This window comes from Schistocerca piceifrons, chromosome 5 (assembly GCF_021461385.2).
Source record: "Schistocerca piceifrons isolate TAMUIC-IGC-003096 chromosome 5, iqSchPice1.1, whole genome shotgun sequence".
Taxonomy (NCBI): Eukaryota; Metazoa; Arthropoda; class Insecta; order Orthoptera; family Acrididae; genus Schistocerca; species Schistocerca piceifrons.
Window position 1 is genome coordinate 161,091,664 of NC_060142.1, and position 25,910 is coordinate 161,117,573.

Consider the following 25,910-nt stretch of genomic DNA (forward strand, 5'->3'; position numbering starts at 1 on the left):
TCTTCAACCACTTATGAGTTAGACACATATATTGAACACACCTGCCCCTTTCCTTCTGTGTGGTTACCTCTTTCTCCCCCTGTCTGTCATTCCCATCTTCCCACCTCTGTCTGTCTATCTCCTTCTCTCCATTGCGTCTACTCCCACTCTCTTTGGCCATTTCTTCCACACCCTCTCTGACCATATCTCCCTCAACCATCTCTCTGTCTGTATCCTTCTCCCCATCTCTCTTTCCATCTCCACCTCCCCCTCTTCCTTTTCCATCTACCCACTACCCCTCCACACCTTCCACCTGCATCCCCCCCTCCTCCCCTTTCTCTGTCCATTCCTCCTTCACCTCAGTCCATCTCAAGCTGTCCCTAGCCATGCTCAGTGGCATGTGTAGCCCCTGGAGTAAAGTACTGGAGACAGCCGCGACTTATTTCGCTACAGCTCCCACAACATGCCTGTCATGCAGGACAGGCTACACATCAAGGGCTTGAATACCATTTATTTCACCCTGATGTACGGGTCACCACTCAAATCAGGTCGATAAAGCAGGCCCATACTATTCCAACACAACGTGCATGTCATGCAGGGAAACCTACATGTCAGGGCCAGGGAAACCGTTTCTTGACCCTGACAGGTAGGCTGTCTTGCCAAACAGGCACATTTCTCTCCAAAAGGCATTGTTATTGGTAGGACTGTTGTAATAAAATTACAGAAAACATATTTCTGGTTAAAACTTTGAAACGTCCCCTTTTGAAAAATTATATACGACTGTGCTTAAACTGACACACAATATTTTTTAGCGCAACGCAATCTGACTTTCAATAATCCCTACAAAAGAATGGCCCTGACTAACATTAACCTATACCTTTCACAAATCACTTACCTCACAAAAATCTTCGTTACTCGAACTACTGCAATACAGCGAGCGCCACTACTGCCAGCTAAATAAAAGATTCAACTACAGAAGGCACTAACTACTGATAGGCATAGTTAGCAAAATGAAAGATTTTAATAGAGAACAAACAATGTATTTACCTTAATAATGTTGAAAACTCATAATATACATATCAGTTCATGACATCCAGTTTTAAAAATTTCAAAACTCCGCCATCTCTTTCCCCACATCCACCACTGCCGGCGACTCACCTCCAACTGCGCAACGCTACGCGCTGTACACATCCAGCTGCCCAACACTACAATGGCAGACAACAATGCAAACCAGCCACAGACTGCACACAGCACAGCCAGTGATTCTCACACAGAGCGCTACGTAACGTTGCCAATAAGAAAACATAAACAGCGTACTTACAACTTATTAGCCTTTTCCCCAGTGCTTTGCCTGCGTATGAACTAGAAACATATATTGAACACAACACCTCCTACCCCTCTGTGTGTACAGTTCTTCCTCCCTCTGTCTGTGCACCTCACCCTTCCACCTCTGTCTCTCTCCTTCTCCTCGCTCTGTGTTTCTTCATCTCATCTCTGCTCCTGCCAACACAACATGCCTGTCGTGTAGGACAGCCTACATACCAAAGGCCGGAAAAAGTACTTTTTTTCCTGTATCTCCGCTCCTACTGGAGCCTGGAGGTTATAAACCTCACAGTGCTGATACTCAAGAGGCCTACTGTTTCTGTGTCACATTTGGTTACAATTGATCTGGGAGTTTGAGAGATCACAAACATACATATGTACATATATACACTCCTGGAAATGGAAAAAAGAACACACTGACACCGGTGTGTCAGACCCACCATACTTGCTCCGGACACTGCGAGAGGGCTGTACAAGCAATGATCACACGCACGGCACAGCGGACACACCAGGAACCGTGGTGTTGGCCGTCGAATGGCGCTAGCTGCGCAGCATTTGTGCACCGCCGCCGTCAGTGTCAGCCAGTTTGCCGTGTCATACGGAGCTCCACCGTAGTCTTTAACACTGGTAGCATGCCGCGACAGCGTGGACGTGAACCGTATGTGCAGTTGACGGACTTTGAGCGAGGGCGTATAGTGGGCATGCGGGAGGCCGGGTGGACGTACCGCCGAATTGCTCAACACGTGGGGCGTGAGGTCTCCACAGTACATCGATGTTGTCGCCAGTGGTCGGCGGAAGGTGCACGTGCCCGTCGACCTGGGACCGGACCGCAGCGACGCACGGATGCACGCCAAGACCGTAGGATCCTACGCAGTGCCGTAGGGGACCGCACCGCCACTTCCCAGCAAATTAGGGACACTGTTGCTCCTGGGGTATCGGCGAGGACCATTCGCAACCGTCTCCATGAAGCTGGGCTACGGTCCCGCACACCGTTAGGCCGTCTTCCGCTCACGCCCCAACATCGTGCAGCCCGCCTCCAGTGGTGTCGCGACAGGCGTGAATGGAGGGACGAATGGAGACGTGTCGTCTTCAGCGATGAGAGTCGCTTCTGCCTTGGTGCCAATGATGGTCGTATGCGTGTTTGGCGCCGTGCAGGTGAGCGCCACAATCAGGACTGCATACGACCGAGGCACACAGGGCCAACACCCGGCATCATGGTGTGGGGAGCGATCTCCTACACTGGCCGTACACCACTGGTGATCGTCGAGGGGACACTGAATAGTGCACGGTACATCCAAACCGTCATCGAACCCATCGTTCTACCATTCCTAGACCGGCAAGGGAACTAGCTGTTCCAACAGGACAATGCACGTCCGCATGTATCCCGTGCCACCCAACGTGCTCTAGAAGGTGTAAGTCAACTACCCTGGCCAGCAAGATCTCCGGATCTGTCCCCCATTGAGCATGTTTGGGACTGGATGAAGCGTCGTCTCACGCGGTCTGCACGTCCAGCACGAACGCTGGCCCAACTGAGGCGCCAGGTGGAAATGCCATGGCAAGCCGTTCCACAGGGCTACATCCAGCATCTCTACGATCGTCTCCATGGGAGAATAGCAGCCTGCATTGCTGCGAAAGGTGGAGATACACTGTACTAGTGCCGACATTGTGCATGCTCTGTTGCCTGTGTCTATGTGCCTGTGGTTCTGTCAGTGTGATCATGTGATGTATCTGACCCCAGGAATGTGTCAATAAAGTTTCCCCTTCCTGGGACAATGAATTCACGGTGTTCTTATTTCAATTTCCAGGAGTGTACATACACCCTGATTTGTATTTACAACAGATAACTTGCATATTATGAAAGTATACCCTTTCATGTCATCGGCGCATTAAGGATACATTAAAAATGCATTGTTCTTGGGATTATTTGTTAAAATCAAACGTATCAACGATTAAAGCCTTCAGGATATTGTGACATATAATACATGGCCGAAAGTTGGATAAGTTCAGTGTACTTCAATGAATAGGAAGGCGGAACTACGAGGCAAAGAATGCTGTGTACTGCTCGTTCGCATCCCACAGAATCCAAAAAAAAAATTATTCCTCTTCGTGTTTTCTGAAAGGTTCTGGGTCTTCCTCATTCATGTAAGAGAAGTATGCACTGGAATATTTTATGTAATGTAAATATAAGTGATCTCTCTCTCAGCAGCGAGTTTGCTCGACTGCCTTTATGTACAAGACAACTTGCTCTACTGCAGTAAGAGATTTTCCACTTTCTTATTTCATGTGTAGTATTTCACAGGTTCTAAAGATTCAAGTAATAATGACATTGGGGGTTTACTGAAATGTGAAAATGGTGAGAAACTTTTATCTCATGTGGAAGACAAATCTGTATTGCGCAATTTGTAATGGAACTTTTATAAGCTGAGATTCTTATTGACAGGAAATGGAACTAACGTTGTTGTGTTATAACATATTCATAGATATTGAAGTTTTAATTTATGTATGCTACAGACCGAATAACGTGACTAATGTATGGATAAGCGAGCAAATGTGCATTTTAATAGAACTAACATAGGAATTTTACACCTGTACAGTCACTAAACAAACTGTCTGATTTGCTAGCCATCGCGTACCGTTTGCACAAGCCGGGCTGTTTCTGAGCGTTTAGCAGCACGGTGGAGATCAAGCCACGTCGAATGCTACGATCCACGTGACGGCGGCTTTGGGTTAAGCCAGGTGGAGTGCTGCTGGTGCTCTGTCACGCTGGTGAGAAGTGCGGCAGACCCACATCGAACCCAGGATCCTCAGATTGGCTGGAGTGTCCGGCAGTCGCACCCACTGAACTGTCTCGCCGCAGCGAATCCAGTTATGGAACCATAGGGGAAGGTGACGACTCGTAGATCAGCCGCTTGACCTAGTGTGTGATGTTGCTCAAAGAGGCTGCAGTAGTTTACCTGTGCGGTAGGCTCCCGCCATTTAATCGATTCTGGCCATGCTGTGTTATCCTAAGCCACGTAGCAACACAGTAAACCACTGAGGCACAACAGTGCATTGCAGGGTGTTGCACCAGCTCTATTGTGGTGTCCAGCCACAGAAATAAGTCGGTAGCTGGCCAGCATAGCCCTTGGCCACTTGCGAAGATCTGCCTGAAGCTCAGACCGCATCAGTATCCTCGGTTATATTCGTCTGCACTCATGTCATGTCGTTTTCAAACACCAGGTTTTCGAAAGACGTTTGACGCTGTCCACATTGCCCATTACTAACGAAGACACGATCACACGGGATGTCTTTGCAAATATGCTAATGGCATGATCAATGTTTGACTAATAGGCCCTGTAACTACATTGCAGTTACTGGGCGGCGAGTGTTACACAGACACAATTGTAAGCGCAATTGGGCCCCTAATGTTTTCGATATACGTAAACGGTTTATCTCTTGAATCAAAGTTTATGAAGTTTATTCTTAATCTCATGCCACTGCTTAACATGCACCGAACTATAGCACCTAAATTTACTGTCTACCTTCAGCAGCAATACCAGTCGTAGTGAGCTGTTATTATTGTCACTACATGAGTCTCAAAGCTGCAATCAGCGGAACGCTTCTGCCATTTGTTTGCATGCTTTTTAGACCAGAACGAAATTCGTCGTCAGGAGGTTCAAATGGCTCTGAGCACTATGGGACTTAACATCTGTGGTCATCAGTCCCCTAGAACTTAGAACTACTTAAACCTAACTAACCTAAGGACATCACACACATCCATGCCCGAGGCAGGATTCGAACCTGCGACCGTAGCAGTCGCGCGGTTCCGGACTGCGCGCCTAGAACCGCTAGACCGTCGTCAGGAGATTCACAGAGAACTGTGTGAGGCAATCCAATTTTCGGAAGTAGACATGTAGCACATGTAAGTTAATAACGAAAGGCACATTTCATCGGAATATTTAATCGGCACGGAGGAATATGATAAACCACATTACTTGTGTTTGTTGGCAACTGACTAATGTAACCCTACTCCTCATTTACTCTTTTTTACGTATTTGTATGCCTTATATAAATTAGAGGATGCTGAAAGTATTCTGAATAAGGCAGAAGGACACAGGCTGCCAAGGCAGTAAACATGCTCACAGCCATTTCGCAGAAGGATGCCTGAGGAAGGCGTTGGTTAATAGCGCACTGGGATGTCCAAAACATCATAGATTAACACAAATAGGATCTCTTGAGATGCAAGCCCCCTGCCATAAAACATTTTACAGCCCAGGCGAATGGGAAGAAGAGGAACGTTTTTAGCAAAAGGCACTACTGAGTTTTTCTCCGTAAAGTACCGCACGCGACAGACACACCATGTAAATGGAATGGGAACTCGCAGTTTTCGGGCCTTTGAAGGCGTGAGATGCCACTGGGCATGTTGACTCAACAAAAACCAAATGTTTAGTCGAAATAAGAACCATAGGGACTGGCTGACGTAAATAAACAAGAGGTTAGGTAAAAAAGATTTACTGTACTGACGAAGACTATCTTGTTGGTCACAGACAGAAGAAGAAGAAGAAGAAGAAGAAAGAGAGAGAGAGAGAGAGAGAGAGAGAGAGAGACTTTGTTCCGTATAAAATGATAGAACGCGCGTTGCTGGTTAACCAAATAGAGGATGGCTCAGGGGAGGGGACTAGCATGTTCTGAGGAGCAATTTTATAGGTCGGTTCTTGGAAAATTTAAAGCCTAACCTGTTGGGTCCACTCATATAGCTTGCCTAAGGGATGCTGCGTTCTCGGAATGCTATACAACAATTCAAATGGTTCAAATGGCTCTGAGCACTGTGGGACTCAACTGCTGAGGTCATTAGTCCCCTAGAACTTAGAACTAGTTAAACCTAACTAACCTAAGGACATCACAAACATCCATGCCCGAGGCAGGATTCGAACCTGCGACCGTAGCGGTCTTGCGGTTCCAGACTGCAGCGCCTTTAACCGCACAGCCACTTCGGCCGGCACAACAATTCAAGCAAATAACAATAGTAGTTTTATGTCAGTAAAGCAGATCTGACAATACTTAACTTGGAGATTTATAAGGAGTAGGCGCAAGCGATGGGCGACATGCGAACAGTCGTATTTTTGGCTATGCAATGTTCCTGCAAGTTTTACACGCGTCACTGATAACTAATGCCCGTATACTGAGCCAATCTGAGCGGCCGAGTCTGGCACAAGCGGTGCTTATATTCACTTCGGTTTGAGGGCGCTCCTGTCGTGGTGCGGTCCTATTCCGTGCACCATTGGCCGATGTCGTTTCACCGCCTTCCCTGGTCTTGCAATCTTCGTCTTCGTTCTGGCGCTTGTGGTTACGCCAGAACATAACCAATGTGAATACAGTACAAGGATTGAAACATGGCAATGATTGATTTCCTTGTAGAAGACATTCGATCAGAAATCACTTCATCCTACTCTTCATCTTGCACTTCAGACTTTGCCGAGAACTTGTGACGGCACGCCACCACCAGCGTTGATGTATCCAGAAACTTACAGAAATTTTGAACTGATTTTGCACTTTTCCACTTGAGAACGTCGGTGATGTCTCCAGTGACTGATTCTGAAGCCACTTAAGCCTCCGCTTGCAACACTGTGGTGAGATAGAGCCGCAATCGCGAGGAGGAGCGGAAAGAAATTAGCGTCATTTTATAACATTTTGATCATTTCAGGCTTCGCTTTGAAGACTTGCATTTTAATTCATTGAACAGTCTGCTTTTCAACTCCGCCTTAGATGCGACGTATTCCCTTCTGTGGTGCTATTTACCTTTGTAATAACATTACGACAATCATTGAGATCATTTTGATTGTTGTTAGTCACTTGCGCGATTATCAAGATCCTTCACCATAAAGTATTTGTCAAATGTGCCAAGGTCTTCTTGTTGTTGTGGTCTTCAGTCCTGAGACTGGTTTGATGCAGTTCTCCATTCTACTCTATCCTGTGCAAGCTTCTTCATCTCCCAGTACCCACATCCTTCTGAATCTGTTTAGTGTATTCATCTCTTGGTCTCCCTCTACGATTTTTACCCTCTGCGTTGCCCTCCAATACTAAATTGGTAATCCCGTGATGCCTCAGAATATGTCCTAGCAACCGATCCCTTCTTCTAGTCAAGTTGTTCCACAAATTCTCTATTCCCCAATGCTATTCAATACCTCCTCATTAGTTATGTGATCTACCCATCTAATCTTCAGCATTCTTCTGTAGCACCACATTTCGAAAGCTTCTGTTCTCTTTTTGTCTAAACTATTTATCGTCCACGTTTCACTTCCATACGTGCCTACACTCCACGTAAATACTTTCAGAAACGACTTCCTGACATTTAAATCTATACTCGATGTTAACAACTTTCTCTTCTTCAGAAACGCTTTCCTTGACATTGTCAGTCTACATTTTATATCCTCTCTACTTCGACCACCATCAGTTATTTTGCTCCCCAAATAGCAAAACTCATTTACTACTTTAAGCACGTCATTTCCTAATCTAATTCCCTCAGCATCACCCGACTTAATTCGACTACATTCCATTATCCTCGTTTTGCTTTTGTTGATGTTCATCTTATACCCTCCTTTCAAGACACTGTCCATTCCGTTCAACTGCTCTTCCAAGTCCTTTGCTGTCTCTGACAGAATTACAATGTCATCGGCGAACCTCAAAGTTTTTATTTCTTCTCCATAGATTTTAATACCTACTCCGAACTTTTCTTTTGATTCCTTTACTGCCTGCTCAATATACAGATCGAATAGCATCGGGGATAGGCTACAACCCTGTCTCAATCCCTTCCCAACCATTGCTTCCCTTTCATGCCCCTCGACTCTTATAACTGCCATCTGGTTTCTGTACAAATTGTAAACAGCCTTTCGCTCCCTGTATTTTACCCCTGCCACTTTGAGAATTTGAAAGAGAGTATTCCAGTCAACGTTGTTGAAAGCTTTCTCTAAGGCTACAAATGCTAGAAACGTAGTTTTGCCTTTCCTTAACCTATTTTCTAAGAGAAGTCGTAGGGTCAGTATTGCCCCACGTGTTCCAACATTTCTACGGAATCCAAACTGATCTTCCCCGAGGTCGGCTTCTACCAGTTTTTCCATTCGTCTGTAAAGAATTCGTGTTAGTGTTTTGAATTAAACTGATAGTTCGGTAATTTTCACATCTCTCAACACCTGCTTTCTTTAGAATTGAAATTATTATGTTCTTCTTGAAGTCTGAGGGTATTTCGTCTGTCTCATACATCTTGCTCACCAGATGGTAGAGTTTTGTCAGGGCTGGCTCTCCCAAGGCTATCAGTAGTTCTAATGAAATGTTGTCTACTCCCGGGGCCTTGTTTCGACTTAGGTCTTTCAGTGCCTTGTCAAACTCTCACGCAGTATCATATCTCCCATTTCATCTTCATCTACATCCTCTTCCATTTCCATAATATTGTCCTCAAGAACATCGCCCTTGTATAGATCCTCTATATACTCCTTCCACCTTTCTGCTTTCCCTTCTTTGCTTAGAACTGGGTTTCCATCTGAGCTCTTGATATTCATACAAATGATTCTCTTTTTTCCAAAGGCCTCTTTAATTTTCCTGTAGGCAGTATCTATCTTACCTCTAGTGATGGACGCCTCTATATCCTTTCATTTGTCCTCTAGCCATCACTGCTTAGCCATTTTGCACTTCCTGTCGATCTCATTTTTGAGACGTTTGTATTCCTTCTTGCCTGCTTCATTTACTGCATTTTTGTATTTTCTCCTTTCATCAGTTAAATTCAGTATCTCTTCTGTTACCCAATGATTTCTACTAGCCCTCGTCTTTTTACCTACTTGCTCCTCTGCTGCCTTCACTATTTCATCTCTCAAAGCTACCCACTCTTCTTCTTCTGTATTTCTTTTCTCCATTCTTGTCAATCGTTCCCTAATGCTCTCCCTGAAACTCTCTACAACCTCTGGTTCTGTCAGTTTATCCAGGTCCCATCTCCTTAAATTCCCACCTTTTTGCAGTTTCTTCAGTTTTAATCTACAGTTCATAACCAATAGATTGTGGTCAGAGTCCCCTGGAAATGTCTTACAATTTAAAACCTGGTTCCTAAATCTCTGTCTTACCATTATGTAATCCATCTGAAACCTTTCAGTATCTCCAGGGTTCTTCCATGTATACAACCTTCTTTTATGATTCTTGAACCAAGTGTTAGCTATGATTAAGTTATGCTCTGTGCAAAATTGTACCAAGTGGCTTCCTCGTTCATTCCTTACCCCCATTCCACACTCACCTACTATGTTTCCTTCCCTTTCTTTTCCTGCTATCGAATTCCAGTCACCCATGACTATTAAACTTTCGTCTCCCTTCACTTCCTGAATAATGTCTTTTATCTCATCATACATTTCAACAATCTCTTCGTCATCTGCGGAGCTAGTTGGCATATAAACTTGTACTACTGTGGCAGGCGTGGGCTTCGTATCTATCTTGGCCACAATAATGCGTTCACTATGCTGTTTGTAGTAGCTTACCCTCATTCCGATTTTTTTATTCATTATTAAACCCACTCCTGCATTACCACTTTTTGATTTTGTATTTATAACCCTGTATTTACCTGACCAGAAGACTTGTTACTCCTGCCACCGAACTTCACTAATTCCCACTATATCTAACTTTAACCTACCCATTTCCCTTTTTAAATTTCCTAATCTACCTGCCTGGTTAAGGGATCTGACATTCCCCGCTCCGATCCGCAGAACGCCAGTTTTCTTCCTCCTGATAACGACGTCCTCTTGAGTAGTCCCCGCCCGGAAATCCGAATGGGGGACTATTTTACCTCCGGAATATTTTACCCAAGAGGACGCCATCATCATTTTACCATACAGTAAAGCTGCATGCCCTCGGGAAAAATTACGGCCGTAGTTTCCCCTTGCTTTCAGCCGTTGTCAGTACCAGCACAGCAAGGCCGTTTTGGTTAGTGTTACAAGGCCAGATCAGTCAATCATCCAGACTGTTGTCCTTGCAACTACTGAAAAGGCTGCTGCCCCTCTTCAGAAACCATATGTTTGTCTGGCCTCTCAACAGGTACCCCTCCGTTGTGGTTGCACCTGTGGTACGGCTATCTGTGTCGCTGAGGCACGCAAGTCTCCCCACCAACGGCAAGGTCCATGGTTCATGAGGGGGTCTTATTATATTAATATTGCCGTTGTTAGTTAGTTGTTTTTATAAATAAATTTATCAGAATAAACCAAAGTAATTGTGATTTTTGTCTAATTTAGTAGATGTAGTACTCCTAACCAGTTGCTTTGGAGAGTGATTAATTAACGTATATCAGATACAGGGCCGACTTAACATGCCAAACCTGGGTTCACTAACGATTGGTGGAATATCACTTTATTTACGACGACGTTACTGTGTCTTTAGATTTCAGTTTTCTAAACAGAAAAGGCTGGGTTACCAGACTGGCAAATGGGACGGCCGCAGGCACGGCCAATCGATTCGGCTCGTATTTGGCAGGTCGGTTGCGTACAGCCTAAAATGAAAGACTGAGATATTTGGCCTAAAGCCCTTCGCTTTTGAGAAAACCACCCGTAAATTTCATTATACGCATTGTGTTCTAAATTGACGGGATCGATAGATCATTAAAAATTGTACATTTTTCATCAGTATTTTCTTAGAAACTATTACGGCCGCCACTTGCGTACCCGTAGGCTAAACTCGCTGTTCAAAGACTGCGCCGCTGGCGTAGCAACCAAGGCCTCTGCCTGCGAAGCAAAGAACCACTGTTCTATTGTAAAACACATTCTGCAGGTCTTTTTGTTTGTATTTCTTCCCGTGTCGCCATTGGTACGAATACTATGATTATGAAGATAATCAATAAGGAATAATAATGAGGTTGACAAGCACGTTTCTGAAACGCGATGAATTAAAATTGTAAGTCTCGTCGTATGAAAACAGTTCAGAGTGACGATAGTGTGAATTCGTCGCGAGAGACCACAGAGTGGTGACCGCAGTTGGTGAATCTGGGCCCTTCCAGTGCCTGGTTTGGCGCCTAGTTTGTGGATCATAGCTCAAAAACCAAGATTGGTCACATCTTGTCACTCTTTCCAAGAGATTAGGATCGTTTCCAATTGTGTTCGAAGCGTCAATATATACATTTTCACCAACTTCTTTTGTTCTACAGTGAAAATTTTCAGCAACAGTTTCGCATGCAATTTAAATGGGTTGTATAAAATTTGCCTTACGCATTCTTTATCAGCTTCTAGTTTCAGCAACCGATCGAATACTCAACAGACTGTCAGATCGAATCAGCTTACTTACTTTTTCGAGATTGTCATCCACTTTTGACGTTGAAGGGTGTCCCTGACGTGAGTCATCTTCAGCGTCTTGTCGGCCATCTTTGAAACGCTTGAACCACTCAGAAATTCGCGAACATTATAAACAGCCTTCGCCATACACTTCTTTCCGTAAAAGATAGGTTTCAGTAGCACTTTTTCCAAGTTTCATGTGAAACTTCACAATTCGTTGCTTCGGTACTACATTTAACATTTTCCTGCCAAAACCGAATAACAACTCTTGCTCAAACGAAAGTCACGGCCACACTGGTTTGTCTACAGACATCAGAGATGCTGCATTCAACTGAGAAAACGTCACGCTACATAGTTATTGCTCATTTATCTTTGGTGCTTGCGTATTTCCTCTATGACAGCATCAGTCCCGTTATTTTATGTTCACGCCGCGTGAGCCTCCTTTGTCAGCTGCATTTTCGTGTCTACTCTGATCAGTAGGTTCACCTCGGTTGTCAATGGACTTGATTCCTGCTTTTAGGTTAGCTAATTCCCTCTGAGTGGCTTTTTCCACGAACATAAGGTTCAGATCAATGTGAATGTGCTGCCTACTTTTTTTTAAAAAAAAACTGTTTCCTAATTAAATAATTTCTGCCACTTAGAGTTCGCTGTATCTTGTTCATGTCATTAAGACGATGGTTTAGTCCGTTGGGCAAACGGTGTGTATTCTGTTTCGTAGTAACACTAGCAAGTAATTCAATGTGCTAAATTCCTAGCTTTCAGTGTGTGTGTCCCTAATAGTAAGACTATTATAATTCGTTTCGTAGTTAAGTGTTTTCAATTAAAATTTAAATGTGATATGCTTAAAGAAATCTCTTTCTCTTCTCACCTTATTTTAGTAGAATGCTGAATATAAACGATAACTTTATGCAGCAACAGCAACAGACAGCAGGCCGGCCGGTGTGGCCGAGCGGTTCTCGACGCTTCAGTCTGGAACCGCGCGACCGCTACGGTCGCATGTTCGAATCCTGCCTCGGGCATTGATGTGTGTGCTGTCCTTAGGTTAGTTAGGTTTAAGTAGTTCTAAGTTCTAGGAGACCGATGACCTGAGATGTTAAGTCTCATAGAGCTCAGAGCCATTTGAACCATTTTTTGAATAGACAGCAAGGAAACACCGTGCTTTTGTACTTCTTTAGCTGATAAATCGATGAATAGTCTTTTCTGATTACCAGCTGCCTTCATTACGGTAATACCAGTAATTATACGATATTTCCAGAAATAACACCGTTGTTCCCACCTATAGTCTGAAATTGCTTGATAGTTGACACTTCTCATGTTAGATCTGATTTCCTCCAATCAGAGCCATTGCCAAACTGACACAACAACTGGTCAGTTCACCTAGAAGTCCTTGTCCTGCATTCATTCTTGATGTTTGGATCCTGAGTCACAGGTCTGGCATTTTTATTTAGTATTTCATCATACATTATAACCACACCAAAAACAGCACACACACATAATGATGCTAATGAAATACTCACGTTTCATACACAGCACTATCTAAACACTAATGGATATTCTCAAAAGACGTGATTGAGCGTCACATATGCGGTTATCATAATCACAGAGGTCGGCTCACGTTAGATAAGCTTCTCACGACCTTGCGTGAAACCAAGTTTTTGAAGCCTGCAATTCATGGTTGCGGCTGGATGATCAGAGTCAAAAATATAATGCCTTGTTTCAGTGTTGTATTGTAACGCTATGGTTAGAGTATAATCCTGCCATGCTTGGGGTTGTAGGTTCGAGTCTCGCCAACCGTCTCAAATTTTTTTCGTTTCTAAATCTAATCAGAAGAATTTGACTATCATTTCTGTTCAGTTAGTTGGTTTAAATGTAGCGTTCTTATTTCTGATTCTTTGCCACGTCATTTTAATCATCGTATTGAATTTTTATTTGCTGTTGTTTTTCTACCTATCTTTTTTTTGTGTCTGTAATCTACCTATGTCGCCTATAATTTGCAACCAAATGCCAACGAGGACCGCTCACCGTTTGCTAACGCGGCAGCCTGTGACCCAGTCAGAGCCATAGTTTCAAGTAACAAACAATAGCGAGAAATTACCGATTGCTTCTAGCGCTGAAGCTAGACTTTTTCTGTCTTCAGTTTGCTTGTAGAGGTTAGCTTTAATAGCCGTGAACAAAGCGACCGTCATTTTAGTTGTGCCACAGATTGTTTACCACCGCTTTCTTGTGTACATTTCACATCTTGAGATTGTGCTTAGCTTAGGATAAGAGTTTAAATACAGATCTATAAAACGTGTCTCCTGTAACAGTTCTGTCATTGGTCGCTTAAAATCAGCTGTCGAGAGAGCATCTCGCATTTCCGACTTACCTCGCGGCGGGCATTTCCAACATTGTTCCACGTTACACATTAAGAACATTTGCGAAGTGATTCGCCATGTTTGTGTATCGCCTATAAGTGAGCAGTAGCCGGCGGCCGATGTGGTAACACTATGGCAGCCGTCAACCATCAAGTAATTTTAAACGAACTATAGCAAATAGAGCTCCGTGTACACAATGTAAAATAAATATTGCTAGCACTTAGGTCACATTTTTACTGTTCACCAGACATCATTCGCCTAACACAATCACACTGATGGAAAGTAGCACACTGAGAAATAATCTTATTTCGTATTAGAAACTCCGATGACAGACATTCTAACTACTGTACTGACCGTTTCTGACTCTTGTCTTCTGTTGTAGGTGAAAAATATTTTGGAATGTACGGATTCAGCAGACCACTCCTTAGAAACTCCGATGACAGGCATTCTAACTACTGTACTGACCGTTTCTGACTCTTGTCTTCTGTTGTAGGTGAAAAATATTTTGGAATGTACGGATTCAGCAGACCACTACTTGTCTTGAGGGATCCAGACCTCATTCGACTAGTGCTGGTCAAGGACTTCGATTCTTTCAACAACCGAGGCGTTCCTTTCAATGATCGGGAGCCACTGAACCATAATCTGTTCTTTTTAACTGGTGTCAAATGGAGGAGGCTGCGAAACAAGTTGACGCCGACATTTACGACGGGGAAGCTGAAGATGATGTGTCAGGTAAGAAGGTGCTTTGCCTCGAGATACGACAGGTTGTAATTATTAACAGATTACAGTTACACGACCGTTTCCGTTTTACTTACTTCTGGAAGCTTTGTTGGTTGCTGTGAGGCTTACTTAGTCTATGAGGTCTTTGCTTTCTTTTATTGTTCCTTTCTTATACGAAATGTTAAGTGCGGGTTGCTGTACTACGTATTTAGTTCATTTCAGCACGATTCTAGTAAAACACTGATGTCACCACAAACCAGGATCATGTGGCGATGAATTACGTTGATGGTTAAAGAAAAAAGCACTGAAATCTAGGTGGGATGCGCCAGATTTGTGCCTTTTTTATTATTTTTTTTTTAGCTGCTACATTAATATTACACCACTCGCGTGTGTCAGAAAACTGTATTTGTGTTGCAGAATTCGCCCTTTCATTCCCTCGACATATACTCAAGTGTAGACAGTGAGTGATTTTTTTTCACTTTTTAATAAACTATGGTCGATTATTAGGTTGACTGAATGATGGTGTCAGTGACTGCACAAATAACTGCGATGAACTTGTTTTTTGATAAGTGATCTCTGTTCTACCTGGATACAGAACTCTGGGCTTGGAGTATAGAACTTACGCTTATCTACAGGTTCTTGTCGTCTACATCATATGTCATGTTGCGGTAAAGAAGAAAAGTTTCAGTCGTAGCGTAATTATGGATCATTTGCATATTTCTGATTATAAACGTGTCTGAACCTGGGTCGATCAGATAAACGCAGTGTTAATGCGCTTTATTAGAAGATCTCCGCACAATCAGAACACTTCCTTCCGTCACATAAGATGCGAATTTTAGTCTCTCTTGTGGATTTGTTTCTACAAATGATGGCAGAAAATTTAGTTCTAAAAATGGTTCTGAGCGCTATGGGACTTGACTGTTGAGGTCATCAGTCCCCTGAAAATTTAGTGCTCCAGGAATATTACGTATGCTTTGTATCTTTAGGAGGCATTCCCTGCTAAAAATTTACAAATTTTTTCCAGTATTAATACAGAAACCCATTATCTGTCACCTAGTCTATGTTGTACAAGCCTTATCTCTGTATAGCGGCAGCAACCTCCATGCACTGAATCTACTTTCTCTATTGAAGCCAAGTGCTCCCTTTAAAATGTTTAACCCCATTTTCTTCTTTTCTTTTAGTCAAGTTGTGCCACAATTTTTTCCTCAATTAGATTCAGTGATTCCTCATTAGTTACCCAACCAACCCATCTCATCTTCAGCATTCTCTTGCAGCACCACATTTCAAAAGTTTCCATTTTCTTCTGGTATGAACTGTTTATATTGATTATGTTTCACTTTCTTATAGGGCTACACCCCACTGAAATAGATTCAGAAAAGAACCCCCAGCACTTACATTTATACTCAGTGTTGCACTGTTTCTCTTGTTCAGGATTGCTTTTCTTGTTATTGTCAGTATGAATTTCATATCCTGTCTGTTTTCACCATCGTCACTTGTTTTGAAATATCAAAACTCACCAACTACCTTTAGTGTATGCTTTGTTAATCTAATTCCTTCAGCATCGCTTGACTTTAATCCACTACTTTTCACTTTTGTTGGTTATTCATCTTACAATATCTTTTCATGCCACTATCCGTTCAATTCAACTGACCTGCCACGTCCTTTTCCGTCTGTGACAGAATTATCATAACTACGTAGAATGCATAAATAAAGACGATCCTAACAAATGAGTTACGAAAAAACAAATGCGCAGTGGACGCACACTGACTGCCTGATTGCACCAGAAGAATGGGAAACTACCACAGGCAGATGACATTACTGACCGAGTCGTGAATGACCTTCCAATTACTTGAGTAAAGCATAAGATTCGTGGAAGCTGCTTGAGCCTAATAACGTGCTTACAAACTCTGTTTCGTACCCTGCTCATCTAAGGTGCAATTTCTCACTATATTCTATATTGATTAGTGGGGCAATTTTCGAGCTCCATGATCCGCAGCAGTCAGCAACACATCAGCTGCCAACTGTGGGAACATCCCTCTTCAGAAACTGCAAACCATGCGTCTTCTCCAGAATCCGCAGTGCAACTGTTCTCTAGTGAAAAAAATTTCTCCTTCCTCTCTAACAGTCGCTGCAAATATTGTGCACCAATGAAAACGGCTCTGAATAATTTTGGACAATGATATTGTCATTAAGAATATAACTAGCTCCCCGTCTAGCAAACGTCTTACGACATTAACTAATCTTTAAATATCCATGCAGGCAGTTCCTAAACAATGTTACTCTTCACTCCCCTGCTAAGTTTGCGACTTCAACCAATACACGTCTCCACGTCCGAATTTCTTGAAAACTGGCGTCCTGACGTACCCAAAATTTTTAGATTCAGCAATGAGTTTTCTTACAGCATTTTAGAAAAGGGGGTGTTCACCCTGCCTAAAGTGGCACCAGGAAGTCGACCCAACACTTTACAAAGACATAAAGGAATCTCTGAACGGAATTCTGCTGTGTCACTACTCACGGAGCTCAAAGGTCAGTATCTGTGGTGGACTTCCACTCTCACGGCGTTACAGTAAGGCAACCCGTCGGCGAAAAAGGAAGCTCCTTCCAAATGTGTTTTGACCAGATGCCACAGCTTGTAAAAGCCGAGATTTTGTACCAGCGCAGTTGCTCTTCACGGGGCGTTACGCGAATTGTTTGAACAGTGACCTGTACTCCATATTGTGCAGGGTGTATAATGCGAAAACCTACCGGAGTGACACTCCTAGGCGACCGGGCCAAACAGTGCTTCTAGTTGTCAGTCTACATGCTGCGACCTGACACTTCTCCTCACGTCTTTCGATTTCTCTTCTGAAAGGCGAGCCGCAACTGCCATGTCGTCCGACCGGATTGCGAGTCATCGCCTTGGCCGTCTCTGGTTACTCTGGCTCATCGTGGAACCAGGTATACAATGGAACATATCATGTGCAAGTCTGCTACCAGAAAAGATGCAAAAATAGACTACGTCATCCTGGCAATCACTGAAGTTACTCATTACAACCGTTAAATATTAATTAAATGACAGGGATAGAATTCAGGTAGTGATGAATTTAAATCAACTCTGATTGAAACATGAGCTGTGACATTCCAGAAATGGACTGAAGGGTATCAGTGACTTCCTATGATTTTCTGTGTCTAGAACACAGGGTTCAGCACGCTGCTCGCAACAAAATCTACAAAATGGTAGTAGTGTTTCCAGATTTGTAATCCTTTTTAATATAAGTAGCAACTTCGCCTTTAGTTTCACTTTTCAGCTTGGTTCGTGCTCCCTGAACAACCATAAATTCTAGCGGAAAGACCTGACTTTCCGTGGGCTTAGTGAAATGAAACAAAACTACACAACCACACTTAATAACTAGACAAGCAAGTTTCAAATACGCAGCCATATTGCCATATGTGACCGATTCGTCACATGCGATCCATCAAATTGCTTTGGAACTACAAGTGAGCAGCAATTGACGACCCGATCTTAAAATTTATGTCACGTTATGTTATGTTAACCGGGGACCTAGAAACGATGGAGAGGTTCCGTCCCCGCCATAGCTGCAGTGGTCCACAACCCCACGACGACTACCGCAGTCCACTTCACCCCGCCCAACACCGAACCCAGGGTTATTGTGCGATTCGGTCCCCGGTGGACCTCCCCAGGGAACGTCTCACACCAGACGAGTGTAACCTCTATGTTTGCGTGGTAGAGTAATGGTGGTGTACGCGTACGTGGAGAACTTGGTTGCGCAGCAATCGCCGACATAGTGTAGCTGAGGCGGAATAGGGGGAACCGGCCCGCATTTGCCGATGCAGATGGAAAACCGCCCAAAAACCATCCACAGACTGGCCGGCTCACCGGACCTCGACACAAATCCGCCGAGCGGATTCGTGCCGGGGACCGGCGCTCCTTCCCACCCGAAAAGCCGTGCGTTAGACCGCTCGGCCAACCGGGCGGGCTGATCTGACATTTACCGACACAGGAATGGTCTAAAGACAGATAACACGCCATTGCTATTGACAGCTGTGATTCGATATGGATGCTTATGAAATTATTTCTGGCAGCATGTCAGAGTGCTGAGACTAGTATTGCATCTAGCGTTTAGGCTCGCTCGAATTTTTCAGCCCAGGTAGTGCGCATAACGCCCGGTAGTTATCAGTGCAGGCGCTCTGGACGCGGGAAAGAACTGTATTCACGCTCGTTCGGGCAGGCGATGATGAAATGGCCCAGCGGTCTAATTACCTGGTCGTTGCTCCATTGCAGGCTGTAGGATCGTATTGTGTGAACGTGAACCTGAAGAAAACGTGAAAAGAAAGCTAGATTCCAAAGAATATGTAAAAAACGCCCGTCTCAGCAGCGTCTGGGATCGATTTTCGCTAGTGATTATAAAAAGGATGTGATTCATGTTGCTTCCGTATAGTACTTCAGCTGTTCTGCACTTGTCTCTTCCAGTTTCACTGTGCAACCCATCTGAAGGCACACATCTGCCGACACGCGAAAGCGTGAGTTCTGACTCACTACCATTTTTAATGGAAGATGTCTACATCTACATGGATACTCTGCAAATCACATATAAGTACCTGGCAGAGGGTTCATCGAACCACCTTCGCAATTCTCTATTATTCCAATCTCGCATAGCGCGCGGGAAGAATGAACACCTATATCTTTCCGTACTAGCTCTGATTTCCGTTATTTTATCGTGGTGATCGTTTCTCCCTATGTAGGTCGGTGTCAACAAAATATTTTGGCATTCGGAGGACAAAGTTGGTGATTGGAATTTCGTGAGAAGATTCCGTCGCAGCGAAAAACGCCTTTCTTTTAATGATGTCCAGACCAAATCCTCTATCATTTCTGTGACACTCTCTCCCGTATTTCGCGATATACGAAATGTGCTGCCCTTCTCTGAACTTTTTCGATGTACTCCGTCAGTCCTATCTCGTAACGATCCCACACCGCTCGGCAGCGTAGTGAAGGCAGTCTTCTTAGTAGATCTGTTACATTTTCTAAGTGTGCTGCCAATAAAGCGCAGTCTTTGGTTAGCCTTCCCCACAACATTTTCTATGTGTTCCTTCCAGTTTAGGTTGTTCGTAATTGTAATACCTAGGCATTTAATTGAATTTACAGCTTTTAGATTAGACTGATTTATCGTGTAACCGAAGTTTAACGAGTTCCTTTCAGCACTCATGTGGATGGCCTCACACTTTTCGTTATTTAGGGTCAACTGCCACTTTTCGCACCATTACAATATTTCTTCTAAATCTTTTGAGGTTTGTTTTGGTCTTCTGATGACTTTATTAGTCGATAAACGACAGCGTCATCTGCAAACAACCGAAAACGGCTGCTCAGATTGTCTCCAAAATCGTTAATGTAGATAAGGAACAGCAAAGGGCCTATAACACTTCCTTGGAGAACGCCTGAAATCACTTCTGTTTTACTCGATGACTTTCCATCAGTTACTACGAACTGTGACCTCTCTGACAGGAAATCACAAATCCAGTCACATAACTGAAACGATATTCCATAAGCACGCAGTTTCACTACGAGCCGCTTGTGTGGTACAGTGTCAAAAGCCTTCCGGAAATCCAGAAATACGGAATCGATCTGAAATTCCTTGTCAATAGCACTCAACACTTCATGCTAGTTGCGTTTTACAGGAACGATGTTTTCTAAACCCATGTTGACTGTGTGTGTCAACAGCAAGTTTTCTTCGAGGTAATTCATAATGCTTGAACACAATATATGTTCTAAAATCCGGCTGCATATCGACGTTAACGATAAGGGCCTGTAATTTAGTGGATTACTCCTACTACCTTTCTTGAATATTGGTGTGACCCGTGCAACTTTCCAGTCTTTGGGTACGGATCTTTCGTCGAGCGAACGGTTTTATATGATTGTTAAGTATGGAGCTAATGCATCAGCACACTCAGAAAACCCTAAAAAGGGGTTTACCGAATTTTCACTGTTACCAGAGCACCGAAATGCAGCCGCGGATTCCAAGAGGGCTACGCACAGAAAATGGCTAAATTTTTACAATATATTCCTAGGATCCCAATCTCGAACAAGCTTGAAACCTTTCTTGATTCTTTATCCTTTTCTGAGATAGAGAGTTTCAGAATTACCCTATGTGTACCCTTAAATTATGCACCTAAAAATTAAATAAAAAGATACATGGCTGGTATAACCCTGATGAACCCATGATTTACCTAAACTAAAGAAATGAAGAAATGAATGAATGAATGAATGATACATTTGCGTAAATTCATTGGCGATTCTTGAGGCAACCACCCAAAAAAGGCGTTTTTCGCCATTTTTTCGCCGTCCGTGGCGGACCAAATCCCAGTCGCGAATTCAAGACGCCTATGCACAGCCAATGGCTGTAATTTCTACGATATATTCCAAAGATTTCCGCGATACAGAAGTTCAAAGTTACCCTACTTGTACACGCATAATGAGGTGTGAGGCGCGAGCGTAGTTTATAAAGTGACGTAGCACGGAGAAATGAGATGTAAAGTGTCTCCGTTACCATCGGAAGGGTTCCGTGAATTCCACGTTTTAATACTGAAGCACACGCAAAATTTTTGTGCACTTACAATCCGGTCTGAGATGTGAAATTAGTTTTGCGTTTTTTAAATTTCACATAAGTAAATTTTCGACGTTTTACTGACTCATCAAGTTTTTTTCATGAGTAATATACCCTGCTGTGGCAAGAAAAAGAGGAGAACCAGCGGAAAAATGCTCCTATCGCAGCATAGACAAGATAAATATGCTCCTCTTTACTAAAGCACTCTGACTGAAAATCGTGGTATCAGCTGCCTCAGTCTACCTTCCTCAGTACCTTTTAAACTTTTCACAAAAATATTGTCATGCAAAGTTATTCGCTTTTTTATGCTGAGAGAGAAGGAGACAGAGGCAGCGAGAAAGAGATGGAGAAGTAATAAATACCGAAAGATTGTAGATAATGGTTGTAGTATAGCAAGAGCGAAGGAGACAATGTCAGTGTTCGAGAAATAGAGGGACCCAGTGGCAGTGGAACATAGTAGACGGTGAGAGAACAGTAACAAGAAAAGAGTGAACGAGAATGCCAGTGGGAGAGGAATAAAGAGAAGGAGAACGTGTAAGTCGGTGCGGGCCAGTGATAATGATAGGCAGAGTCTCTGACAATGTAAACGGGGAAGGGAGAGATAGTGACAGTGAAAACGGACTGCAGCAGTGGGAAGTAATGAATGAGATAGTACACTACTGGCCATTAAAATTGCTACACCAAGAAGAATTGCAGATGATAAAAGGGCATTCATTGGACAAATATATTATACTAGAACTGACATGTTACATTTTGATGCAATTTAAGTGCACAGATCCTGAGAAATCAGTACCTAGAACAACCACCTCTGACCGTAATAACGGCCTTGATACGTCTGGGCATTGAGTCAAACAGAGCTTGGATGGCGTGTACAGGTACAGCTGCCCATGCAGCTTCAACACGATACCACGGTTCATCAAGAGTAGCGACTGGCCCGTACAGGACCTGCAACATGCGGTCTTGCATTATCCTGCTGAAATGTAGGGATTCGCAGGGATCGAATGAAGGGTAGACCCACGGGTCGTAACACATCTGAAATGTAACGTCCACTGTTCAAAGTGCCGTCAATGCGAACAAGAGGTGACCGAGACGTGTAACCAATGGCACCCCATACCATCACTCCGGGTGACACGCCAGTACGGCGATGACGAATACACGCTTCCAATGTGCGTTCACCGCAGTGTTGCCAAACACGGATGCGACCATCATGATGCTGTAAACAGAACCTGGATTCATCGGAAAAACTGACGTTTTGCCATTCGTGCACCCAGGTTCGTCGCTGAGGACACCATCGCAGGCACTTCTGTCCGTGATGCAGCGTCAAGAGTAACCGCAGCCTTGGTCTCCGAGCTGATAGTCCATGCTGCTGCAAAGGTCGTCGAACTGTTCGTGCAGATGGTTGTTGTCTTGCAAACGACCCCATCTGTTGACTCAGGGATCGAGACGTGACTGCACGATCCGTTACAGCCATTCGGACAAGATGCCTGCCATCTCGACTGATGGTGATACGAGGCCGTTGGGATCCAGCACGGCGTTCCGTATTACCCTCCTGAACCCACCGATTCCATATTCTGCTAACAGTCATTGGATCTCGACCAACGCGGGGAGCAATGTCGTGATACGATAATCCGCAATCGCGATAGGCTACAATCCGACCTTTATCAAAGTCGTTAACGTGACGGTACGCATTTGTCCTCCTTACACGAGGCATCACAACAACGTTTCACCAGGCAACGCCGGTCAACTTCTGTTTGTGTATGAGAAATCGGTTGGAAACTTTCCTCATGTCAGCACATTGCAGGTGTCGCCACCGGCGCCAACGTTGTGTGAATGCTCTGAAAAGCTAATCATTTGCATATCACAACATCATCTTCCTGCCGGTTAAATTTCGCGTCTGCAGCACGTCATCTTCATGGTGTAGTAATTTTAATGGTCAGTAGTGTAGAATGAGGCTGCTGGTGCCCCACTTTTCAGTCGGAGTCTTTTAATTAAGAGGAGTATATTCGCCTTTTACGTGCTCCGATAAGAGCATTTTTCTGCAGGTTAATTATTTGTTTACTACTGACTCTGTTTGCAACGTATTTTGAAGGCAGTATTCACATATACCATTGAATATGCATAATTCAGGAGCTATGATTTCGTAAACAATGGGAATCTTGAAAAACTAACTTTTCTTAAAACGGAGAGTATATGTCTGGCTGACACACACCACAAAATTACAGGCCCGTTAACATTGGCATGCAGAAGGATACTGGAACGTATATTGTGTTCGAACATTATGAATTACCTCAAAGGGAACGGTCTATTCACACGCAGTCGATACGGATTTAGAGAACATTGTTCTTGTGAGACACAACTCGCTTTTAACTCACACGAAGTGTTGAGCGCTATTGACAAGGAATTTCAAATTCATTACGTATTTCTAGATTTCCAGAACGCTTTTGACACTGTACCTCACAACCGGCTTGTAGTCAAATTGCGTGCTTATGGAATATCATCTCAATTATGCGACTGGATTCGTGATTTCCTGTCAGAGAGGTCACAGTTTGTAGTAATTGACGGAAAGTCATCGTGTAGAACAGAAGTGATATGTGGCGTTCTACAAAATAGTGTTATAGGCCCTTTGCTATTCCTTATCTATACAAACGATTTAGGAGACAATCTGAGCAGCCGTCTTAGGTTGTTTGCAGATGACGCTGTCGTTTATCGACTAATAAAGTCATCAGAAGATCAAAATAAATTGCAGAACGATTTAGAAAAGATATCTGTAGGGTGCGAAAATTGGCGACTGACCCTAAAATTGAAAAGTGTGAGGTCATGCAGATGAATGCCGAAAGGAATCGGTTGAACTTCGGTTACACGATGAATCAGTCAAATCTAGAGGCAGTAAATTCAACTGAATACCTAGGAATTACAATTACGAACAACTTAAATTGGAAATAATACGAGCACGTGGATAATGTTGTGGGGAAGGCGAATCAAGGACAGCGTTTTATTGACAGTACACATAGAAGATGCAACAGATCTGCTTAAGAGACTGCCCGCACTACGCTTGTCGGTCCTCTTTTGGAGTACTGCTGCGGGGTGTGGGATCCTTTCATATAAGGTTAACGGAGTGCATCGAGAAAGTTCAAAGTAGGTCAGCATGTTTTGTGTGATCGAGAAGCAAGGAAGAGAATGTGACTGACATGATACAGTACAGGCGGTGGACATCATTAAAACAAAGGCGTTTTTCGTTGCGACGGAATCTTCTCACGAAATTTCAATCACCACCTTCCTCCTCCGCAAGCGAAAACATTATGTTGGCCCCGACCTACATAGGGAGAAACGATCATCATAGTAAAATAAGGGAAATCAGAGCGTGCACGGAAAGATATAGTTGTTCGTTTTTCCGCGGGTTGTTCGAGATTGGAATAATAGAGAATTGTTGTGAAAGTGGTTCAATGAAGCCTCTGCCAGGTACTTAAGTGTGATTTGCAGAGTATACATGTAGCTGCAGATAAAAAGAAAAACTTTTATCACTTGTTACATTTTCGCTGTTCGTGCAGTAAAACTTCAACATCAGACGTGATGTATTAATGTATTATTTCTTTCCTGCTCACGCTTACATTTTGCAAATTTATACACATACACAACTGAACGTACCTGCAAATTTATGCAACTGTACGACATACAGTTCAGGATATTGAGCCGTGTGTCGGTTCTCAACATTATCGCGCTGTTAAGATTGTTCTGAGTCCTTCCATTCCATCGTTAATTGATTCTTTCATATTTATAGTTATGCTGCGCACGATTCTGTTGAGATTCCCCTCTGGCGGCGTGTCTGGTCTTATCGATCTTCGAGTCGTTGCTTCCTGTTAGCCTTGTGTAAGGGAATAAGATCTTTACGGGGATGGCCGGTTGGTTGCCTAGCGCTGACGAGTCGGTCGGTCGGTTTCTAAAATCGGGAATTAGAGAATGTCGTACGATGAGACCGCGGCGTGGCGTGGCAGTGGAGAGTTGGCTGTTGTTCCGAGAAGCCGCGTGGTCTATCCTGGCGGTGCGAGACGAGTGGGACGAGTTGACTGGACAAGGCTGTAAGCTCTTGCTGTGAGCACCCAGGGGCCACGGCTGTGGTTCCGAGTCACTACTTGGTGGCAGCGATAACGGATGTCTTTAAATTTTCCGTCTGGAGGCGGGAGTGATGGACTAGCAACTCGCCTAACCTGAGGAGTGGTATTTCGCCGCCGTGGGTGCAGAGAAGACGAGGGCTCCGGTGACAGGGCGCGTGGCTGCGTGACTGTGCCCAGTTGGGTACGCTGGCGACGTGGACACGGTCGGGTGTGAGGAACCTTTGCATCGGAGTTCACCTGCTGCTTCTCTGATAAACTGCAAGTTAAGTTGGTTAAAGGTTTAGATGTTAATTGAAGAATTTTGGTTTGTGCAACCAGCGTCTTTTCTGCCTTGTGGCCTCCTTCGTTCGGGTTTCCTGTCCCTGTCACCGGTGTATTTATAGGCAGTGATCTTTTCCGCTTCTTATTGGTACTGCCTGGGAGGAAGTTTACTTTTGGGCAGGGATTATGGTTCCTGGTTTGATTCCTCCTCCTCCCCTGGCTTCGTGTGAGGTCGATGTGATTGCTGAATGTGAGGCGTTGTGGGTCTGTTAGTCCGCTTGTAGCCTGAGC

The 25,910-nt window shown here is 43.9% G+C and overlaps 1 protein-coding gene across 1 annotated transcript in view; it reads left to right on the forward strand.

Moving 5' to 3' along the window:
* Nucleotides 1-25,910, forward strand: part of LOC124798219 (probable cytochrome P450 6a13) — a 93,544-nt gene that overhangs the window by 25,718 nt on the left and 41,916 nt on the right. The window contains exon 3 of the mRNA XM_047261526.1: nt 14,421-14,659. Coding sequence (XP_047117482.1) covers nt 14,421-14,659 — 239 coding nt within the window. The remainder of the gene's footprint in view (nt 1-14,420; nt 14,660-25,910) is intronic.